At 41.4% G+C, this 20584-nt stretch overlaps 1 protein-coding gene across 4 annotated transcripts in view; it reads left to right on the plus strand.

The window, feature by feature from the left end:
- MAPKAPK3 (MAPK activated protein kinase 3) overlaps positions 1–15211 on the plus strand; it is a 50809-nt gene extending 35598 nt beyond the window's left edge. For 3 of the 4 annotated variants that reach the window (XM_065845810.2, XM_071813126.1, XM_065845811.2), the window contains exons 3-11: positions 143–282; positions 1104–1168; positions 3319–3398; positions 5069–5195; positions 6677–6752; positions 6930–7054; positions 9117–9202; positions 11803–11883; positions 13381–15211. In XM_065845810.2, coding sequence (XP_065701882.1) covers positions 143–282; positions 1104–1168; positions 3319–3398; positions 5069–5195; positions 6677–6752; positions 6930–7054; positions 9117–9202; positions 11803–11883; positions 13381–13539 — 939 coding nt within the window. In that variant the 3' untranslated portion in view covers positions 13540–15211. Of the gene's footprint in view, positions 1–142; positions 283–1103; positions 1169–3318; positions 3399–5068; positions 5196–6676; positions 6753–6929; positions 7055–9116; positions 9203–11802; positions 11884–12397; positions 12513–13380 lie in introns of all 4 variants that reach the window. The other variant, XM_065845813.2, reaches the window with a different exon arrangement.
- Positions 15212–20584: the final 5373 nt, after the last annotated feature.

The raw sequence follows: 20584 nt of genomic DNA on the forward strand, positions 1-20584 counted from the left end.
CTTAATGGATTGACATCCTTTGGCTGGAGAAAGTGCAAAGAGTAGCCTTTGCCACCACCTTTGAGCTCAAGTACATGTAGGTGCCAATTTAAAGCAGAATGACGCTGGGTCACTGACATTGCTCTCTCCTGTTTCTTTACAGCTGCTGTATGACAACCCAAAAGCCCGTCAGGAGGTAGAATATCATTGGCGAGCATCAGGGTGTCCCCACATTGTCCATGTCCTGGATGTTTATGAGAATATACATCATGGAAAGAGATGCCTCCTCATTGTCATGGAATGGTATGGACCAGCTGCCGCCCGCACCAAGCATTGCTCTTTGATGGGACGGAGGGAGGGGGAGAATGTGTTGGCTTAGATGAGAGTTGGGTGAGTTTTCTCAGCAGTGTGATTTTAGTTTGCACAGCAAACCTTTTGCTGTCTTTGTGGAACTGGTAGGGAAGTGTATAGCTGCTCCAGCTGTCTTCTGTGATGGAAGAATGAGAAGCCTTAACCAGAAAATAAATCTACTTCATACTCCATGACAATTGTCCTCATTAAAGCACTGACTAATTAATACAATCTTGAAAGTATGATGCACTTTGTGATTGGCTTCCAACTTCAGATGTAAATCCTATGATCTGATGTGATCCTTTTTGTTACTATTTTGACTAACTTTTCCTATTCTCTCCTTGATCTGTAATACCACAGTTCTTGTCTTCTTCACTGGGGACAAATTAATAATCGTTTTGGGTATCTTTGCTTCCTTCTTTCTTTTTTCTTCATCTTCAACCCTTACATGAAACAAGATTACTGTCAGTCTCTCAGTGCCAGTGTGTCTGACTTCCCAACTATGTGTTTCATGTTCCATGTGTACCGTGGTACATTAAACCAAAAGCATCAAAACTCCTTGATCTTGGTTTGTTTCCTATTTATTCCATCTCAGAATGGCTTTGTGCATGGATTCAAATGACTGTGATGTTTAGGAAGCACTGGCATAGGAGACCTGTAATATCTTCTAATCTGTTTCTGCCGTGGCTCAGTGTGAATATATGGATGCACAGTCAGGTGTTAATTTGATCTTTTCATGTAATGTGGGGGTTTTTTTGTGTTCTTTGTTTCAGCATGGAGGGAGGAGAGCTGTTTAGCAGGATTCAGGAGAGAGGAGATCAAGCTTTCACTGAGAGAGGTGAAAACTCACAAGTCGAATTTTAAAGTTTGTGAAAGATTGCTTTTCCCTTTCTCTGTCTCCTTGCTTAGTTCCCTTACAGGAATTTTTCTTTGATTTTTGTTTCTAATTTTTAATTATTTCTTTATTATTATTTTCTATCCAACTCTGTATTAAATTTGTTTTTTAAAGTTCCTGAAAATCAGGAATTACTAGAATTGGCCACGATCAGGCACAATGTGGAAGGTTTAGAGGAAAATTTTTCATACAAATCTGCTCAGCTTCTTCATTCCTGAACCACTGTAGCCCCTGTTACTCTAGTCCCTGCTCTCCTCCAGGCCACCTCTAACATGACCAGCGCAGCTCCTACTGTGATTTCTCTTCTGGCTATTCCTCAAGCAGCATCATTGTGCACAGCTCTACTGTTAGATGATGAATACAATGAGCAGATCACATTTGATGAAACATCTCTTTTTCGAGGGCTTTAAAGTACTACTTGAGAGGAAGTGTTATTAGCCACACTGTAAACAAGCCTGCTTATCTATAATAGGCACTATGTGCAGGTTTAAAGTCCTGCTATGAGTCAATGACAGAGCTCGCAATAAGATAGTCTTGCCATTTTTATTGTCTCTGCTATTTATTATTTGCAGAGTACCACAGGTGCGCTTCACTCTGGTTCTCCTTGCCCATTCACAACAGACGAGAGCTTGCTTCTGCTCAAGAGTCAAAATGTTGGTGTTTGTAAGAAAATTTGTGAGAAAATTACTGGAAAAGGAAAAGTTTACACCTGAGCTTGTAAATCAGTGTGACTGTTTTGCAAGTGTGGTATAGAGGCCAGGCTTTTTTTTTGATCCTGTATTTCCTAACCTGAGATGAATCCTATGAGTGCTGTGAGACTTATTTAAGGAAAACGAGCATTTTCAGGAACTTGATTTGTTCCTCTCTAAAATACAAGATTCCAGGGGGGAAACTGCTTCCATGACCATTAGTGACTCCACTCTGTTAAAACCATGATTTTTCTACATAAAATACTGTTACATAACATTCTAAATACTTACTCAGAAATCATCTGGGAGTGTTAAACAAAAAAACACCCTCATTCTTTCCTGAGATAAATGAGCCCTGTTCCACTGGATTCCCCAGGTTCACTGGCTGTTTATGTATCAGCCAGTACTTCCCATTAGGAGCCAGGGGTTTTGGCTGGGGCCAGGAAAGACGAGGTTGTGCACAATTTTCCCTGAAGTAGATGAGTGTTTATGCCTTCTGATTGTCCTCGCCTGAGATTCCGTAGTTTCAGTCTCAAGCCACGTGACAAAGGATTCCAGGTTACAGTACCAGAATTTCTACCTTCTCTGTCACTACTGCAGCTGAGGTTTCTACTTGCGCAGAAAGCAGAGGATCAGGTTGAAGTCACTAACTTTGTTTCCTTGTCAATGGAGATGTAAAATGATGCTCACTTGGTACAATGGGAATGTCACTCCTCCCTGCTCTGAAACCTCTTCCAGACTTCAGGAGTACTCCTGTTGCAAGGCAGCTCACTAACCACTACAATTTCCCATTGGGGTTATGTTAAATTTTAGAAATGTATTATTTCAAAGGTGACAGCTTGGACTTTGCAGAATAGAACTGTTCATTTTTTTTTTCTCCTGAGGAAAATGGGGAATGAAGATGTGACCTATCCTAAAATTACTATATGTTTATCCTGCTCTATTTTTAGAAAATCTGTTCGATCCTCCCCTTACCCCTGAACTAGAAGCTGAAAGTTAAACTTCTCTCTCAGACAACCAAGGACACATCCTGGACAGTCAGGGAAATGTCTCGGTTGGGGCCCCTTTCTCCACAGTCTTGCACATTGCTTGTGTACCTGCTCTGTTCTTACTGCTTTTCTGGTGAGCAAGTTAAAGCACAATTTTACAAGCTCATAAAGAGCAGGAGTCTGAACCACTGAGTTGCAGTGCCTGCTCAGGAGGAGGGCTGAGCAGCCAGGGAATTGAGGGGTATGGTTGCCTGCAAAACCAAAACACAGCTGTTAGGGCTAATTTTAGGTTTTCTAGTCTTGACGCTAGCCCTGTATTCCAGCAAGCTGTTTGTAAGTCATAAGCATTCCCAAGCATGTCCCTGAGTTACAGTGGGAATGTTAATGTGACCTTTCTTTCATATTGTATTTATAGAGGCCGCTGAGATAATGAGAGACATCGGAACAGCCATCCAATATCTCCATTCAATGAACATTGCCCATAGAGACGTCAAGGTGAGGCCTGAAGGTGTGTGGGCAGGGTAAAAACAGCATAAAGCAGAAAAAAGTATGGGTGGTGGTGGTTTAAATAGAACTAGGAGTACAATCAGATGGTCAAAGTGTTCCTATTCCTCTGCTAATGTGAGGAAGGATCTGTTCACAACTAGTTTGCAACTAGTCACACATCAGAATATTCATGTGTCCTAATGCCTTCCAGTTGTGTATGAAATGCAGAAGAATCTGGTGATAGTCAGATGGTTAATTAAAGAGGTACTACCGGCTTGCAATCCAGTTAATTAACAGGAAAATAACACTGCCTGAAGTGAACATATACTAGATGCTGTACCTCTAAGTACAGTCGTTGCCAGATATTAGCTGTTTTCACAATCATAATTGCCTAAAAAACAAAAACACCACCACCAAACTCCCCATCAGAAACAGGAGAAACTGCATATATGGGAATTCCTTGCATCTAATCCGCTTTAATGGTATATGTAAACATTTGGGAAAATGGGAAGCTCTCAGTTACTGCAGTGTGTTTTATTAGGTAAAGTTTGTACCCAAATCTTGTTGTAGAGACTTGACAGGGTTTGTAGTGTTGTATTTTGTTTTCCTTCTATAAAGCATACAGCACAAGGAGAGACAAGGTAGCTGCACCAAGGCATTTCTGGCACAGCCATATGGCAGCGATGAAGTGTGGGGAGAGTAGGTCACGTAATGACAGACTGAGGCGTCTGATTGATTCTGCAGCTCTGAGCTTGTGAATTTTCTACAGATGCTTCTGTGTGGTTGGCTGGAAGGAAAACTGCCATTGCTTGGTATCACTGATGCTTGAGGGTTCTTTAGGTAGGAACTGGAGAATGACTTAACAGTTCAGAGACTAAAAATCTATTCACTTTTGTGGAGCTGTGTGCCAATGCCTATCATCAGCACAGATACTGAAGTGCTTAGCCCCAAACACCACCTACACACACTCAGTGAACCAACACAGAAATAGTTCAAATTGCTTAATAGATCCTAAACCCTGTTTTCTTTCAAGCCATTTCTTCTGTATGTCCCCTAACCCTGGCATGAGAGAGGGCATAGCTTCCTTAGGACTGAGAAATGGGAAAACAAGTTTAAACAATTGCAGATTCTGCCATTGTCCCTGTGCACAAGAGCTTGTACTTCCCTCTGTGCCAGTTGTGGTTTTGGAGAGCCTTTGTGGAGTGCGGAGCAAGAGTGGAATGAACTCGGGTTTCAGGAGACAGAGTTGGGGAGCAGGGGGGGAACTGTGTCTGTATCAGTTAATTCTGCTGGGCTTTTGTCAGCTCATGGAGACTGGAGCTGGTGACTCCTCTTGTCTTCCACCTCAGCTACCGGAACAGAGTGTTGAGCATGCAGAACAAGCCCAGTAAGTGCAGTGGCTTAGAGAGAGGTTCAAGAAGCCAGACTTGACACCCAGTGAACCTGATGAGAGTCTTGTGATTTCCTCTCTTAACTATCATGTTGAGAAAGATTTTGATCCTTAGTCTGGGCAAAAACGCTGGGAGGGAATGTTCTGCATGGCATGATGGGGATGTGAGAGAACTAAGAAGACTCAGATGTTAGTGGTGATCCAGGCAATTATGAATGGCTTGACCTTTCAGCTCATTAGAGACATTACTTTGTTGTCCAGTTTATCCTTTCTCTTGGTGGTCTTTCAGCCTGAAAACTTGCTTTACACCTCTAAAGAGAAGGATACTGTACTCAAACTCACAGACTTCGGCTTTGCCAAAGAAACCACTGTACAAAATGCACTGCAGACCCCCTGTTACACTCCTTATTACGTGGGTAAGTTGTCCAAGATGTATTTCTTGTGTTTCAGTCTTTCATCCCTCTTATAATGGGCCTGTGGATGGTAGGAACAGATGGGAAATCTTCTATTGTGGATGTAATGCAAAGAGGTAGCCTGCAGAATTTAAACTGGCATCCAACCCAGAACTAGTCTGGTTCTGGTACAGTTCAGTGCTCCTGCTTTTGTCTTTGGTTGCAGAAGAAACAGCCTTAACAGGGGATGCAAATGAGGATCAAGGAGAGAGAACATGTTGCTTCTGATTACACTTGAAGTAATCCCGATGTTTCCTCTGAATGATGCAATAAAAGCCATAATTTGAATGCAGCTTCATGATTATTTGGGTGTTTCCTTGCAAAACTTCCCTTAGCTTAACTAGTGCAATAAGAGAACAAGGGTACTGTCACCTCAGCTACGAAGCTTCTTAAAACTGGCAAATAGAGGAGTTAGTGATAAAACATAAATGTGACTTCATCACAGCTGAATTTTTGCCTGCGTTTTGTCCACAGGTGGAGCACAGTGCAATGAATGCCATAGTAGACTGTCCTTTATGCACTTATTTTAGAGTACATCCCTTTTGGTCTTTGGGTTAATAGTCATTCACCATATGGTCTGGCTTGAGGCAGTCTGTGGTTAGAATTTCTTTGGAGGAAAAAGGGCTTAATTTTTTGGAAGAATTAGTTGTCTTCTATGATGTACGTTTTTACAGGTTTTTTGTGTTGAAAGATACTGTTATTTGTTGTTAGCAGAGAGTTACGGTAGAGGGTTTTATTTTTGCTGATGATGTTTTTCTGTATTTTTGTAAACTGGGATAAGTGGTCGAATGTTAAGGAATTTAGGCATATATGTTTCTATGCCTTTATATTTGTATGTAAACAGGCTGACATTTCCCTTCTCAACACCTTTTTATAAGCCAGCATGATTGCTCATGTGCTTGGAGAATAATTTTCCTTACAAAAATAAAGCTACCTGGCCCGGGGTGGGAGTGTGAAGAAGTCTCCTCTAAATGTATCTCTCTATAATTTTGTTACTTAGTGAAAAAATGTAATGCTCTGCAGGCCAAAGGAAAATACATCGCTCTGTAGTTGCTGGAGCTAAACACACTCTACCCAGGTGCTGATCAAAATTTTATCACAGCCCAAGTAGGTCCTTTCTGTTCTGATTTCTGGAACGTTATAATCCTGCCTCTTTCAGTGCACTGTCTCCCTGTACACATTTAACTGTAGCTCCTCATGCTTTTCAGTAATCTTAGTACACTCTTGAGCAGAGAGACATTAAGGTGAACGGTAGGGCATTTTGCCAGCTCCTTTCTTAAAGCCACATTAGTTGTGTTTAGGAACTTGTCAATAGAAAATACTACCCAGTTCCTGCAGTGAGTTGCATTTTTTTAATGGCTCCGATATTTGTTGTTGAAGTGTGCTGCTTGGAGATGAAAGGAATACCTGGTACTCTATTAATTTCTGGTTCTCATTTTTATCAGCCCCAGAAGTCCTTGGTCCTGAGAAGTATGACAAATCGTGCGACATGTGGTCGTTGGGTGTCATCACATATATTCTGTAAGTATTTGGAAAGAGGCTTGAACGGAAAAAGGACGCATCTTATTAAATCTGCACTTAGAAATAATTAGTCAGTAGGATCATGTAACTTGCAGAAGAATGTAAGCTTGTATGGGGATTTTTAAGAGATGAAAGGCCTTTCCTAGTTATAAGAGTTCTTTTGTCTGCTCTTAACAGCCTGTGTGGGTTCCCTCCATTCTACTCAAACACTGGTCAAGCCATTTCTCCAGGGATGAAGAGAAGAATTCGGATGGGGCAGTATGGGTTTCCCAATCCAGAGTGGGCTGAAGTATCAGAGGAAGGTAACCACGCTCACTGCTACTGATGAGTGTGTGTATGGTGTGCAGTGGTAGAGTGCTTACAAGAGACTATTTTGAAAGCCCGTCATGGTTTATTTTCCTTTTTTTTTTTTTTGAGAATTTAAATTATTTTTTGTACTGTGATACAGAAAACAACTGGAAACTCAGACACTACCCAGCAACCTAAGTACTACAGAAAGTAAATGACTACTGAAAACTTTCTTTCAAATTCCAGCTAGTGCTAGTGAATGCCAGGATTAAACCCTCCAGAAACAAAAGTCTTTAATCCGGAGAAAGGAGACTGCCAGGACAGCGGCAATGCAAGCTGAGTTGGAAGAAAGACAAACTCTATCTTAAGAACTCGTTCAGTCTTTGCCCTCCTTGGCGCTACAGCCATCAAGGATGGCAACTGTTCACACTTGCTTTTTGTGGTGGGGGAACTTGACAGCCACCACTTAAAGCAAGGTCAACAATTTATTTTGTATAAGTCATTGACCAAAAGCTGCTGTTGTTCAACTGTGACCTGAATGGGCTCAAACCAGTGTCGTGACAGTGGATGGTTTTGATGCCCTCTTGTTCTGACAGTCTCATAAGCTGGAAGCCTCACCTGCCCGTCATATTAGAGAGAAAGGTCAGCAGCCTCTGGCCACACGTTTTTTTATTTTTTTCCAACTATCCTTTTATATTGCAGTTGCCAGTATCCTGTTGTTGTCTGCTGCTTAGCAATAACAAATTATCGTTGGATATTACTGTGATCTGTGGCATTTTAACCCCTGAGTGGATCTCATAGCTGCATGTGTAGCGTAGACCCTTGAACATTAATAAGTTGTTTTACTTATGGGTTTCTGGCTTAATATTTTGTCTGCCTTGGGTCTTGTTCATATTACATTAGTTATTAAAATGTTGGAGGAGCTTGGTGAGAGCACATGCGCTTGGAAAATTTGTAGGGTTTCTGAATGCTTACCTGAAGGAAGATAGGTGCCCTCTACCTTTGAACCTATTAAATGAACTAATTCAAGTGTATGCTTTTAGACTGATCAGGCACCTTCAGCAGACTGCTTCTTTTTGTCCTCCTTTGTATTGTTCTTGTCATAGTTTTATTTATCTAAGTATTCTGTCATTGCATCATTTATGGCGGCTTACTTTAAATTCCCCTCCATCTTCCTGTAATCACCTGAAAAGGCTCTTTATGTGGTGTCCTCCTTTTGATTCCTTGTACATTTTACACTCCAGAGAATTTCTTCTGTAAACGTCCTTTGCAGCCTCCCTCAACAAACTGAAATCTCAACTTGTACCTCTGGCAGGTGCTTACAATCGTTTAGTCATCTTGCATTTGGAGTTTCTAAAAGAGAACTCTTATTCAAAATTTTTTCTATATTATTCCCCCCCCCCAAAAATGTGTAAGTCTTTCTAAATACTGTCCCTTACATGTAGTGTTTCCTGCCTGTCTACCTGCATTAATGGAACTCTTGTTTAGACTTTCTTCATCTCATGTCTCCGTTACTTAGTACTCTTGCTTGGGCAGATACCATGTTCACAGAAAGCTGCTGCAAAGTCTGTTTTTGCAATCCATTTCCTTGACACTGTTGTCCTTTCAGTGGCCTCTCCATTGTCAAATAAAAGTTTCTTGGTTTTTTTGTGCAACCTGTGCTAGTTTTTGTCTTCTGTCATTTCTCGAAACATCAGCTTATGCATTCATTCAGCCCATAATGCCAAGCGTGTCGCCATCTTTCAGACAGGCAGCTTGGCAGCTTTCTGTTCTCTTTTCTCATCTGCAAGTTATTGCTCTGAGAACAGTTGGTTTGGGGATGTAGACAGCATAGCTGGAATCCCAAGTCCTTTGTCTTTCCTTCTTACCTCTTGTTTCGGGTGTTTTCATGTTCTGCCTCTTTAAACGTAATAACCTACCTCACTGTACATGGCTTCTTAGCATGGTAACAGCAACAGGGAGGTGTTCTGAGTCCTGCAAAATTACCTTTCTTCATTCAGCAGGTCTTTGTGTTCTCAAAGCTATTTGGGAATACAGTAGCAGACTACAACATGCCATGTTGGTCCTGTTTTTCAGCCAAACAGCTGATTCGCCATTTGCTGAAGACTGACCCAACAGAGAGGATGACAGTTTCTCAATTTATGAATCACCCTTGGATTAATGTGAGTTTTAAATCTCTTTTTACAAGATTAATTCTTACATGCAGAACTTACATGTAGCTCCACGTAGCACAGCAAAAGAAAGATGATGATTACTGTTAATAACTTAATTAACCTGCTGTGCCCTCTGCAGTGGGTCATCTGCCTGTAGTACCACAATTCTTCTTGGTGTTACCAGGGGACACACCAACAGAGACACCCACAATAGTGTCCTTGGAAGCAAAAGCCGAATGTATCTATATCTTCTGTGAGCTGGCAGTCACTGTTGACTCTGCACCATATGCATATGTTACTCTCTTTAAAAATATAAAAATAATCTGTATGTACTTACTTCATCAGTACAGGATTTAAAGAGATCTATTATTAGTGGTCTCAGGCACCATTGTGCACATAGCTGTGTCAGTGTGAACACAGCCATGTGCTTAGTGGGAATTCTCATCCTTGGCAGAGTTTGGAAATGCATGAGAGGGGAGCAGGGGTCTCAGTTTAGTGCCCTGTGAGATGTTCCCAGATAGGTTTGGGACAGCACAGAGCTGTTAATGGTCCCAGTTCAGGTTTCATTCTATAAATTGGCTGAATTTGATTTTCCTTAAATAATATTTTTGAGGAAAAAGAAAAAATACTCTAATAATACAATAGTAATTATTTCAAACAAGAGACAAGAATCCCAGGAGTTATAAGGCTGAGTTTCAGGATATCATCCCTGCTCTGCAGGTGTCACTCAATTGATTATACTTCTTGCATTTGTGACTAAAATACCAGTCTTGTTTTTTTCGCTGCCCAAAAAATCACCAGCCAGGAACGTGTACTGTAGAATGCCCTTTTCTCCCATAGTGCTTTCTCTGTCTATGCTGATCCTCAGAGGAAGGAGCAGAAACAGAGGTATGACTAGTAGTCAGCATTTCTGCAATGCATGTTTGGAGATCTGAAAGCCCTTAAAATCGTGTAGAAATGTAGCTGTATAATATCCAGATGAAGTAGATAGGTGTCTTCATTTAGAGTTGTGAAAGCTGAGAAATTAAGGTTACAAAGAATCTGTAGATCTGGGACAGAGCCTAGACAATGTCTTTAAGTGTTTTTTTAACCAAATAAAAATGTAGTCACTGCTCAGAACAAATACCTCCAGCATTAAGTGTGTGAAGACCCAAGGAGGTGTTCCAGGAGTCAGCAGGTGATGAATTTCACAGAATGAGTGCCTAATAGCTAAGGAAGCTGCCACCTAGAGCGATACTTGAAATGTGCATATAACCAATTAATAAGGAGGAGATTAGAGACAAGATCTATAGACTTTGCTGCACCAAAGAGCTGTGCGAGAATACTGTTCCTGGAAGAATGCTCTAGGAGCTGCAGATCGGCATTTTTTTCTGCTGAACCTATTGTTCCCATGAGGCAGAGGGAGAGGGAAAGACCAACATAGTGAATGTCTCTGTTCTTCCTTTTTGTAAATTCTTAAGTGAGAAGAGGAGATGCGTCTCACAAGCAGTGGAGGAGGGGGGTTGTCTCTCTGCTTTTTTTCTTTTTTCTGTTTTTTTTCTTTATTAGGTGGATGGCAGATGTATTATTGCAGACTATGCAAAAATTATCAGTTTAGGTGGAGCACTTAATCCTTTAGTTAGATTGAAGATAAGATGTATTTAACAGGAAGTAGCTCACATCAGATAGGAGGGCACCTTCAACATCTGTTCAAGGACAGCACTAAAACCAGTCTGCTGGTTTTCCATTTCTCTCCTCCCAGTTGTACTTGGTAAAACTATACCCTGGCCAGCGTACGTCCTTTTCCAGAGGATGCAGGAGTCAGGATTTCTGCTTCTATAACCACTGCAGTGGTGCTGTTAGCTCAGTGGAGTATGAGTACTGCTTCCAATGTAATGCGTATTTTACAATGACATACACAGGCATCTCCTTAGACTTTGTTGCCATGCAGCTGTGTCTGGTGTCAGATACCACAGCAGAGAGCAAGTTGGGATAGAAAGCCTAAGGAAGGTAGAATATCCAAATGAAAGTATAGTTTGGGCTATGAATTGGCAAGGAATATCATGATTCTCGCTGAATTTAGCAAAGGGACTGTGCTTTGTGCTTTAGAAGTTGTACCTTATTCTGATTTAAAATACCTACTGATCTTTCATGGCAAGATCTTTGTTTTATATAGAAGAGAATCTCAAGCAATGCACTGTCTTCTGAACACTCTGATAAACAGTAATCTCAGTTAATGATTATTTACAAGAAAATTTCTCCTACATCAAATCCTAGAAGATAAAAGTCAAATTAACCACTATAAAACACAGACTAATGAACAGAGAAATGACAGTTCAAATCTAAAATGTACAGACAAATTTATCCAGCATGGGATTATTGTTTGCACTGGAAGGGAACAGAGCGAAAGAAACTCAGCACTGATTTTATTATTTAAAGATACTGTCACGTGAGCATCTTCTAGCTCACACATGGATTAGCTTGTGGAGTGCCTGGAAGCACAAATAATGAGGGCCACCAAAGGACATTAGATAAAGTTTTATGCCCTCCATATACATACAAGAGCAAGCAGTCACTTCCCAAATGTGATTTTGGAGAACATTTCTTCTGGTATTTTTGCCTTTTCTCAGAGGTCAATGTCAGTGCCACCGACTCCTCTTCATACTGCTCGGGTCCTGCAAGAAGATAAAGACCACTGGGATGAAGTTAAAGTGAGTCAATCATAGTTCAGATTTCTTTATATCAAATCTGATAAGAGATTAAATGGGCTGTTTTCTCTGCATATGTGTATTTCCTTGGAGATTATGGCTATTTTGAATACAAGCATGTTAAACAAGGGAAGCATAAACAGTCCCGGTTAGAACAGTAGTGTATGTGTTTAAGAAAGAAGAATGCGATTTGAGCTTCATCCGAAAGCCATACAGCTGTGCCAGATACCAGCATAGATGATGTTTATGATCAAAGTTGTTAATGATGCTTCCTGCTGAGCCACTGCATGTAACCAGAGGAGAAGGGACAGTGCTGAGGGAACTTGACGTTCATTATAGTGAAGTGAAGAATTTGATTAAAAAAGTAGGGGGATGGGGTGGGAGGGTTGAGCTGCATTGTGGTTTTCTACTCTGTTCTTCTATTGTGAAACAACATTAAGTGATTTTAGCCTTGTCTTGTTGTGACATTTGGCAGTGGGAGATAAAAATGTATCTGTCTTTCCCTTAATCTAACCAGGTGCCTCACCTACTGTTCGTACTGATGACAGTTGAATGCTTCCTGCAAAGTGAAACTATAGGGCAGACTAAAAGTTGTTTGCAAGCCTTAACTCTTTCCTGCTGGCCTTTATCAGGTTGGCATGCTTTTACAATTAATTCCAATTTTTTTTTGCACTTACAATACTTTGCATTTTGATAATTGCAACATTCCTTTAGTGTGTTTTGCTGATTACTGATTTAAGTTACTGATGTACAGTCTCAGCTGTTGAGCTATTTAATGATAAAAATTTTGTAGAATCTAGGCAACATTTGCTTCCTGAGTCAAAGAGATCAAACAGATAGTTTCACTTGGCATTCTTCATTTCCATGTTTCTGAGCACTTCTTATGCTTGTGCTTTGTATAGGTCCCAGAGGTATTCCCTTGGGCCACCGGCATTCCCATAATATTTAATAATTTTTCATTTCCTGAACTAAATGCATAGACATTGATTTACTTAAGCAAATTTTTTGCTCACAGCATTATTAAAAAGTTCAAAATGTGCCTGCATATAAATGTTACTAAGGAAGCATGTGAATTTGAAGCACATATTTTTAAACCAACTTTGTGTGGACTCTCTGCTAGTTCCTGCTGCCGTAGTTGGTCCCGGAGCAAGGAGGGCAGTGTGCTCAGCCGGGTGTCAGGAGCCCGGGCGAGGGAGCTGTTGAAGGCCCAGGGCCAGCCAGTAAGACATGCTGGGCATAGGGATGTGGTGGAATTTAGGCCAGCAGAGTGTGGTCCTGCATGCCCACGGTGGAAGCACTCTGTGAATAGTTCCTCCTGAATGAGTCTGTGAGTGGAACGAAGCCTTTAGTCATAGTCCAGTGCAGCAGAAAGGGCTCGGCTATGTCTGGCCGCAGCATAGCAGAAGATTCCTCTCTATACGTTCATCTCCAGGGTAGAGAGTGGGGTGGCTGTGTGCTCTCTGCCTCAGGGTTTTCAGTAAATTGCTTCCTTGTTTTCAGGAGGAGATGACCAGCGCTTTGGCTACCATGAGGGTGGACTATGATCAGGTGAAAATTAAAGACTTGAAAACATCCAGCAACCGCCTCCTGAACAAACGCCGCAAGAAGCAGAAGCAGGCAGGCACCTCTTCTGTAGCCCCAGGGTGCAATAACCAATGAGAAGAGAAGCCAAGGACCTGTGGGTAGAGGGTAAAAGTTAAAACGAACAATTTAAAATCAGTATGATCAACCCTGTCCCTACCACAAAGGCAATGAGACCATGAAGAAGCTATGCTGCAAAGAGGGAGCAGTGTGAAAGATTACATTTTTATAACTTGAATCAGGGCTTTGTTTTTAAAGGCTAATGTATATGGCATGATTCTGTTGCATATTGCTAGGGAAAGTACAGTAATACTAGAAATGTTATGGGTTTTTGTTTTGGCTTTAGCTGTATCGGAGGAAGGGAGAGAACAGACGGCAGTCTCAGCATACTAATGCACTGAGGCTTTCACAGCCATCTACAAGAGTAACTTCTGTACCCTTTTAAACTTGAGAGTAGAAAAAATGCCAGGTGTTCTGCTAGGAGTGTTTTATTAGTTCAAACATGAGTACTGAGAAAGGAGAAAAATGTCACTGCTCTTTATATGAGTAGCACAGGTGCATGTCTATTTTGGATGCATTGGGGCAGCATTTCATGTTAGAACTGGTAAGAATAGTCAGTATTTTCAAACTTACCTCCTATAGTTACAGAATATCACCTGAAGAGTAAATAGTTATTCCTGTTACAGGAAAATCATCCATGCATTTCCATTTTCATAAAGCTTTCATGTAGTCCTATGTGAAGATTTGAGTTGTTCTGGATTCTTATTGATAATATGTAAATTTTCTAAACTGTAACCATTATATTGTGTCTGTGCCACTGTCACATCCCTCTCTTGTAATGTTTTTAGTTTAAATAGTGCTTTATGTGAAGAGTTTTAATAAGGATTTAGTTAGTTGAAAGTATCCTGCAGAGAATATTGCTGTTCCTCTTGGATCCACAACATCTAGGGCGTGCAGTTGTATACAAGAGGCTGCTCTAGAAGAGAGACTTCTGAAGTTCAGGAAGAAGTGGCAAGCGCGTGTTCTCAGAATGGACCCCAGTGTCTGCCAGCATCCCTTCTGGTAACTGTCTCCAGATCCCATGCCTGAGATGTGCTGATCACAGCATATTTTGGGGTGCTGGGGTTGGATTGTTTCTGGGGGTCAGGGAGGGAGAAGATGCTGTTTTATTTGCAGTGTTCTGTCAGTGTTTCTGGATCCGAAGATTTTCACCCCCTAAGGGAGATTACCTATAAGTATATCCAACCATTGTTTTTTTTTTTCCTGTTTGAATTTTTCTTTAATGGGATCCTAGCCTTTGTTTGCTAATTTGTTTTCCTTTGCAATCAAAATATTTCCTTTCACTGTATTTTGGGGTTTGTTTGATTTTGTTCTATATTGTTTTTGATTAGTTGAGGTGATGCAAATATTTGAGAAAGTATTATCAGGGTCTAGGATGAAAATTATGTGCTTCCAGTGATGCAGGCAAAAATGACTTTGTGGTAGGCACCCAGATTGCGGGTGTGTTAACAGGCTCAGAAGAATGTTAAAAGACAAAAAGGAAAGCAAGGCTCTCCGAAGAGGACCCGAACCATCAAATCTGACTGCCACACAGGTCTTGCTATCTCTAGCAAAGATCAGCTCCAGGTTTTGGGCCTTGTCTGGGGAGCCCTGTTCCCCTTCTCCATAGTATTGGATGAGACCTGTATTCTTCTTTGTGAACTGGTCCTAGGGTTTTCTAAACTGATTTTAATAAATCAATGTTATAACATTCCTCTGGTCATCCCTGTTTTTGTTGAGGAGAATGTCGCAGAGTTTGTATTGCTTCGCGAGGTACTTCTGTGTTGAAGGTGATGGGAAAAGGGAGAAGGAAAACATTCAGTGATGTCTACATTCAAAGGCTACACAACTTGAAGCATTTTCTAAGATTCCAAGGGTTTGCTTTTAAATATCAATTTCTTCAAAGAGATATTTTTAAATTATTTCATGTTTATCTAGGTATCTCTAGGATTATAGCGTGCCCTGTATATATTTATTTGATCTTGTTATGTCTATGAATTACAAAAATATTATTCACTACCTGTAAATGATAGTACAGCTAATGAAGAGCTGTGATGTGTTCAGGGTGCAACAGTTGGCATTAGAGCTAAATCCAAGTTTTTGTCCCTTTACTCAAATTTTGTTGAGGGTGCTATGTACGTCACTCCTACCTTCCCATCTCTGTGTCCCATCATAGTGATATTATACATGCTCCCACCTGTGTACAATGTGGTGATGTCCTGGCTGCCTTGGCTGGAGTGATATTGAGACTATTGCAGTTCACATTTTTGCTTCTGTCTTGCCTGAAGTTTGAGCAGGAGCTCTTAATTTGTAGCTGGTACCTTCTTGCTTGTCAGTTCAGTCTGGAGCCTGGAGACATGTACCTGTTCTGAGCAGTTTTCTATGGGGAACTGTAAAGCACATTGGGACTTGATTCCTTCCTGTGGGGTTCCAGGCTTTACCACACTGGAGTGATGAACTGATGCACTTGGCCACAGCACCGTCAGCTTTCAGGTGCCGTATAGTAGGACAACACCATCTGGTTACATTTGGACTGGACTAACAGTTGTTGTGATCTAGCCCACAGTGAGGACATCCAGGAGAACCGTAAAGCCTGGTAGGAACCCAAGGAGGGGCTCAAACTGGCAGACATGGAGGTGTGCGCAAGTACTGTTTGGAAGTGTTGGTGCTTGTTTTACAGAAGCAAGGAGGCAGCTCCTTGGGAGCTGGGAAGCAGCTACCGTGTGTACCAACCCTCACGTACCATCCCGAGAACTCTCGTCTGCTTTGAACTGTGTTGGAGTCAGCCAGAGTTCTCAGAATCTGCCGGGGACCAGGTTTGGGGGCTGTGCTTGTCACCGCTCTCCAGAGTGCAGCCTTTCCCCAGCAGTGCCGGGGTGCCTATAGGGACACATATATTACTTCTATAGGCGCTTTTTGGCCCCGGCGCCGCGGCGCCCCCTGCTGGCCGTACGACGCCTGCAGCCGCTGGGCTGCATCAGAGCCACTGGGCTCTCCCCGGAGCTGCGGTCATTGCAGCCGAAACCTGCGGGATCGCAGGGGCTGTGTCACACCGACGTTCTTGCCAAGGCCCTCTGGGAGCACTGCCTGTTGCTAGCACGTGTGCTGTGCCCTGCAGGAGGCTCTGACGAGATTCGTGTGTACGTTTTGCAGAAGATCTTCGTCCTTTCTGGCTGCCAGCTCTGTTATAAGGGGGACCCGCTTTCTAGCTGCATTCACACATATTATAAAGAACTCTGGTGTGCTAGTGGTGGTATTTGGTCTTGTCACTTCCCCCAGCAATATAGTATAATAGTCTCTTTAGAACCTGCTGCTTAGGACCCAAATTTATAGCCTGTTTTTAGAAAGGATAGGCTATTATAGAACTGATTATGCATTTGCATATTCATCAGCCATATAGAGGAGGTAAAGAGCTGGGAAGGGAAAGGAGAAATGAATGGTCAATAGAGAAGGCTTCAAGGAGAACACAGATTAAAAGGTCTATTTATTTTTTACAGCAGAAGCTAAAAAAGGGCTGCGCACAATTCCCCACCCCCATTCCTTTTCATAGCAATTGCTTATGGGCCACTGCCTCCCCTTGTATTTCTCTGCACTGCACTCCTCTCATACGCACACGTTCTTGCTCACTGGTAAGTGCACTTTCTCAGATTCACACACAAGTGTGTACACAAGCACAGCTAAAATTTCCTTCCTCACTTTTCCATTCCTCACACTACACACGTCCATACCTCTTTGACAACATGTGCCATATGATGAGCCTTTTTTTTACATGGTACAATTAAAAACTAACGTAAATGGTAAGCTCTTGGCCCACTTCTGTGTTTTTCTATTTGTCAAAACCCAGCATGCAGTCCTGGGATTTTCTCTCTTTAACACTTCAGTGCCTAGCGTCTAGAGGCCCAATTATGTAACTGTTTCTGACTTGTCTGACATGAGGGATAATGAGAATGCTACATACTCAGTTTGATCTAATTTCCCGTCCTCTTTTCAATTCAGACGTTATTTTGCCCGTGTTCAGACAAAGGCGCTTTTGAGAAAGGGAAGATTTAGTGAGGAGGAGAGAACTGAAGCTTTTAATTACTTGCACGTAATCATAAGTATATGTACTGTTTTAAACCTGTGTTCAAAGGTAGGAAATGGATGTTAATCTATGTCCAGCTGCTTTGATATATTTGCATGCTTAGTCTAAAGATGAAGCCAGCCATGGAGCCAGCTCAGCTGTACTTAATGGGAGGAAAACTGGTCCTGAGGGCACACCCACGCACCCCAGCTCAACGGTCAGTGCCCTTTCACACCAACAAACCACGGAGACAAAGGGAATGATGGCAAGCAGGGAATGAATTTATATGTGGGAGAACTTCTTCCAAGAGTATGTGTTTTGGAGGGTTTTTTTGTGGAAATACCAGAATTCCCTTTTTCCTAGGTTTCGGTATATCTCTTGCTCACCTGGCTGTTCTCAGTAGTGGAGCTGACATAGCTGAGAATGAACATAGTTAATTCTCTTTTAGAGAGCCTAAACAGGATGAAGACAAGGAAGGGAACTTGGAAGACAGAAAACACATACTCTGAACCTCAAAGAAGAAAAAAAAAAGGTAAAAATTCTTGCAGGCTAACAAGCAAGTTTACTGCAGGTACATACTTAAATGCATCTCACATCTGGAAAACTGAGGTTAGAGTAATCCTAGGTAATAACATTTGGTGAAAAAAATGGTTCACTGTAATCTTTGCACTGGGTAAGAACATGTTTTTTGAGTATTAAGTACAGCTTTAAAATAGGTTTATTTTTTTAGTCTGTGTGCTTACAAGAATTTAACAGGGCAAAGGAAGTAGAAATGGGGGATGATATGTCATGTTGAAGAACAGGATAAGAAATGTCTGCTGTTACATTCTACTCCAACTTATTTTTTTACTGCTACCTGTGTACAGACATAGCAGGATAGATTCAGCTTTTCTTTAGTCTTTTTTACCGCTGGAGGAGGAAGATGTTCCTGCTCCCTAGGGAAATGTGAAAGATAACTGTGTGACTGTAGCTGATCACCTGTATTGGTAAATCTGTGAGTGATACCTAGAGCATTAACTTTATTTCAAAATTTCCTGCCTCATGAATCTATCAGGTGCCAGGATCTCATAGCTCTGCTCTGACTGAATAAAGGCACAAAGCATCATTGTTGGTGGGTTTCCTCATACTGCTTGAGGCTGCAAACAGAAGCAATTGCTGAAGTGCACTACAGTTGTCTTAGCTTCCAGGGGCCAGAAGAGGAAAAAGGCAGCTTTCTAATAGCTGGAGAGGACATGAAGGGCCAGGCTGTTTTTTCTCTGAGGAGGGTGGTACTCAAAGATAAAATACAGGTATTTTGCCCTTGCTTCAGTTCAGCTTCCAGATCTGATAATAAACATGTTTTAGCTGTGTGGGGCTGCAGGACCAAATTACCAGTAAAATCTCTGCTGTGTTGACAGCATGTTGGGTTTTTCCACTGTTAGCCACTGAAATGTACTTATTTGGTCCATGGTTGGAAACCGTCTAGGACTCTTGGTCCTGGGGCTGCACTGAAGCTGAATAATTCAAAAAACGAGGAGTTGCATAATTTTCTTCCATGTTAAGCTTCCAAATTTATTTCTGTTGAATTTTACTGCATTCAAGTTAATTACCCATATTGCGAGTGTAACAACTGTTTCTTACTGCACCTTCTTGAGTTGTTAACAGTGAGCATAAGTGCTTCCTTTTAGGGGGTGTGTATTTTTGTCTTTTTTGTCTTAGGAGATTTATTCCAGTTTTGAAATCAAATTACAAGGTTATTTTACCTAATGTTGTTCTCCCCAAACTTCCAGGATAATCCATTTGGGAAACATGAAAGATGCTCTCAAGAGATTCCTTATTGCTTAGCTACTGAAGCACCTGCTAAAGCTGAGCTCTTTAAAAAAAATGAAAATTATTTAAATGTGAAAAAGAGTGGGTTGATCTGGAAAAGAAACTTCTCAAAAGACTAAAATTAGAATGGAATGTGTTAGAAGAGAAATACTGGTGGGGGAGGAGGACTAAGGTTTTTTAGAATAAGGAACGATGAAGGAAATTCTGGCCAGGATATTGGCTGCTGCTCCAACCCAGAGCAGTTCCTGAATTCAGAAATATGAAATTATGTTTCCCTGAAGATAGATATACAATACAGACTCAATTTTTTTTCTGAGGTAGTCTAAACCAAGGCTCAACTTGATGTTTATAAATGAGACTTTCAAGTAAATGCTGCTAGTATATCAAATAAATGTCCCTTTTTTTAGAGCAACTTATAATTGAACAAATACACTTTGTGGATTAAGTTCTACTCTCCCAAAATTGCCCGAGTGAGCTCCCTTTCTGCCTGCAGAAACCTTGTTGAGGTGAGGTTCGCCTTCTTTTTTGCTTTCAGACGTTTTGCGTTTCTATTTTGAACTTCATCACCATGTGTTTGACTTCTGTCTTGAGTAAAAATCTAATTAGTTGTCTCAAGGCTATGATTCCATGATGCAGTGTTTTTTCTTTTTTGGCTCAATTACAGTTGTACCACCTCTTCTTTTCTTTCTGAACTTCTTGTGGTGTGAAGTACTGGAAGATTTTTCAAGGAATGGCAGGAAACATGAAACTACATTGTATGTAAAATGGTAAGGAGGAAAGTTCCAGGCAATGGGTAATAATAGTACAAAGAATATGTCTCTGAGCATAATACAAGACCTCTGCAACAAAATGAACCCAACTAGAACTTAATGCTTTTTCTTCCTGTTTGAGAGTGGGCTGTAGGTATACTCTCCAGTGTTTATGGATGTCTCCTTTAGAGGTAACTCAAAAGGACGCTGGGCACCCCTCAGGGTGACAGAAGGCCCATCCTGGTGTGGCGAGCAGCTCTGCTGTGCCCGGCTCACTGAGGCTTCTACCAGAGCTGCTGCGCTTCCTCCATCAGCATTTCTCATACCTGGGTGCTGAGGGGAATAGAGGGGTGTGAGCAGAGCCGTTGGCCCTTTCAACTGCTGCACAACATGTTTTCATCTCTTCTTTTTCTCTGCTTTATACAGAATAAACATGTTTACATTTCTTAGGGAATTCTGTTACTTT

Source organism: Patagioenas fasciata, chromosome 10, assembly GCF_037038585.1.
Source record: "Patagioenas fasciata isolate bPatFas1 chromosome 10, bPatFas1.hap1, whole genome shotgun sequence".
NCBI lineage: Eukaryota > Metazoa > Chordata > Aves > Columbiformes > Columbidae > Patagioenas > Patagioenas fasciata.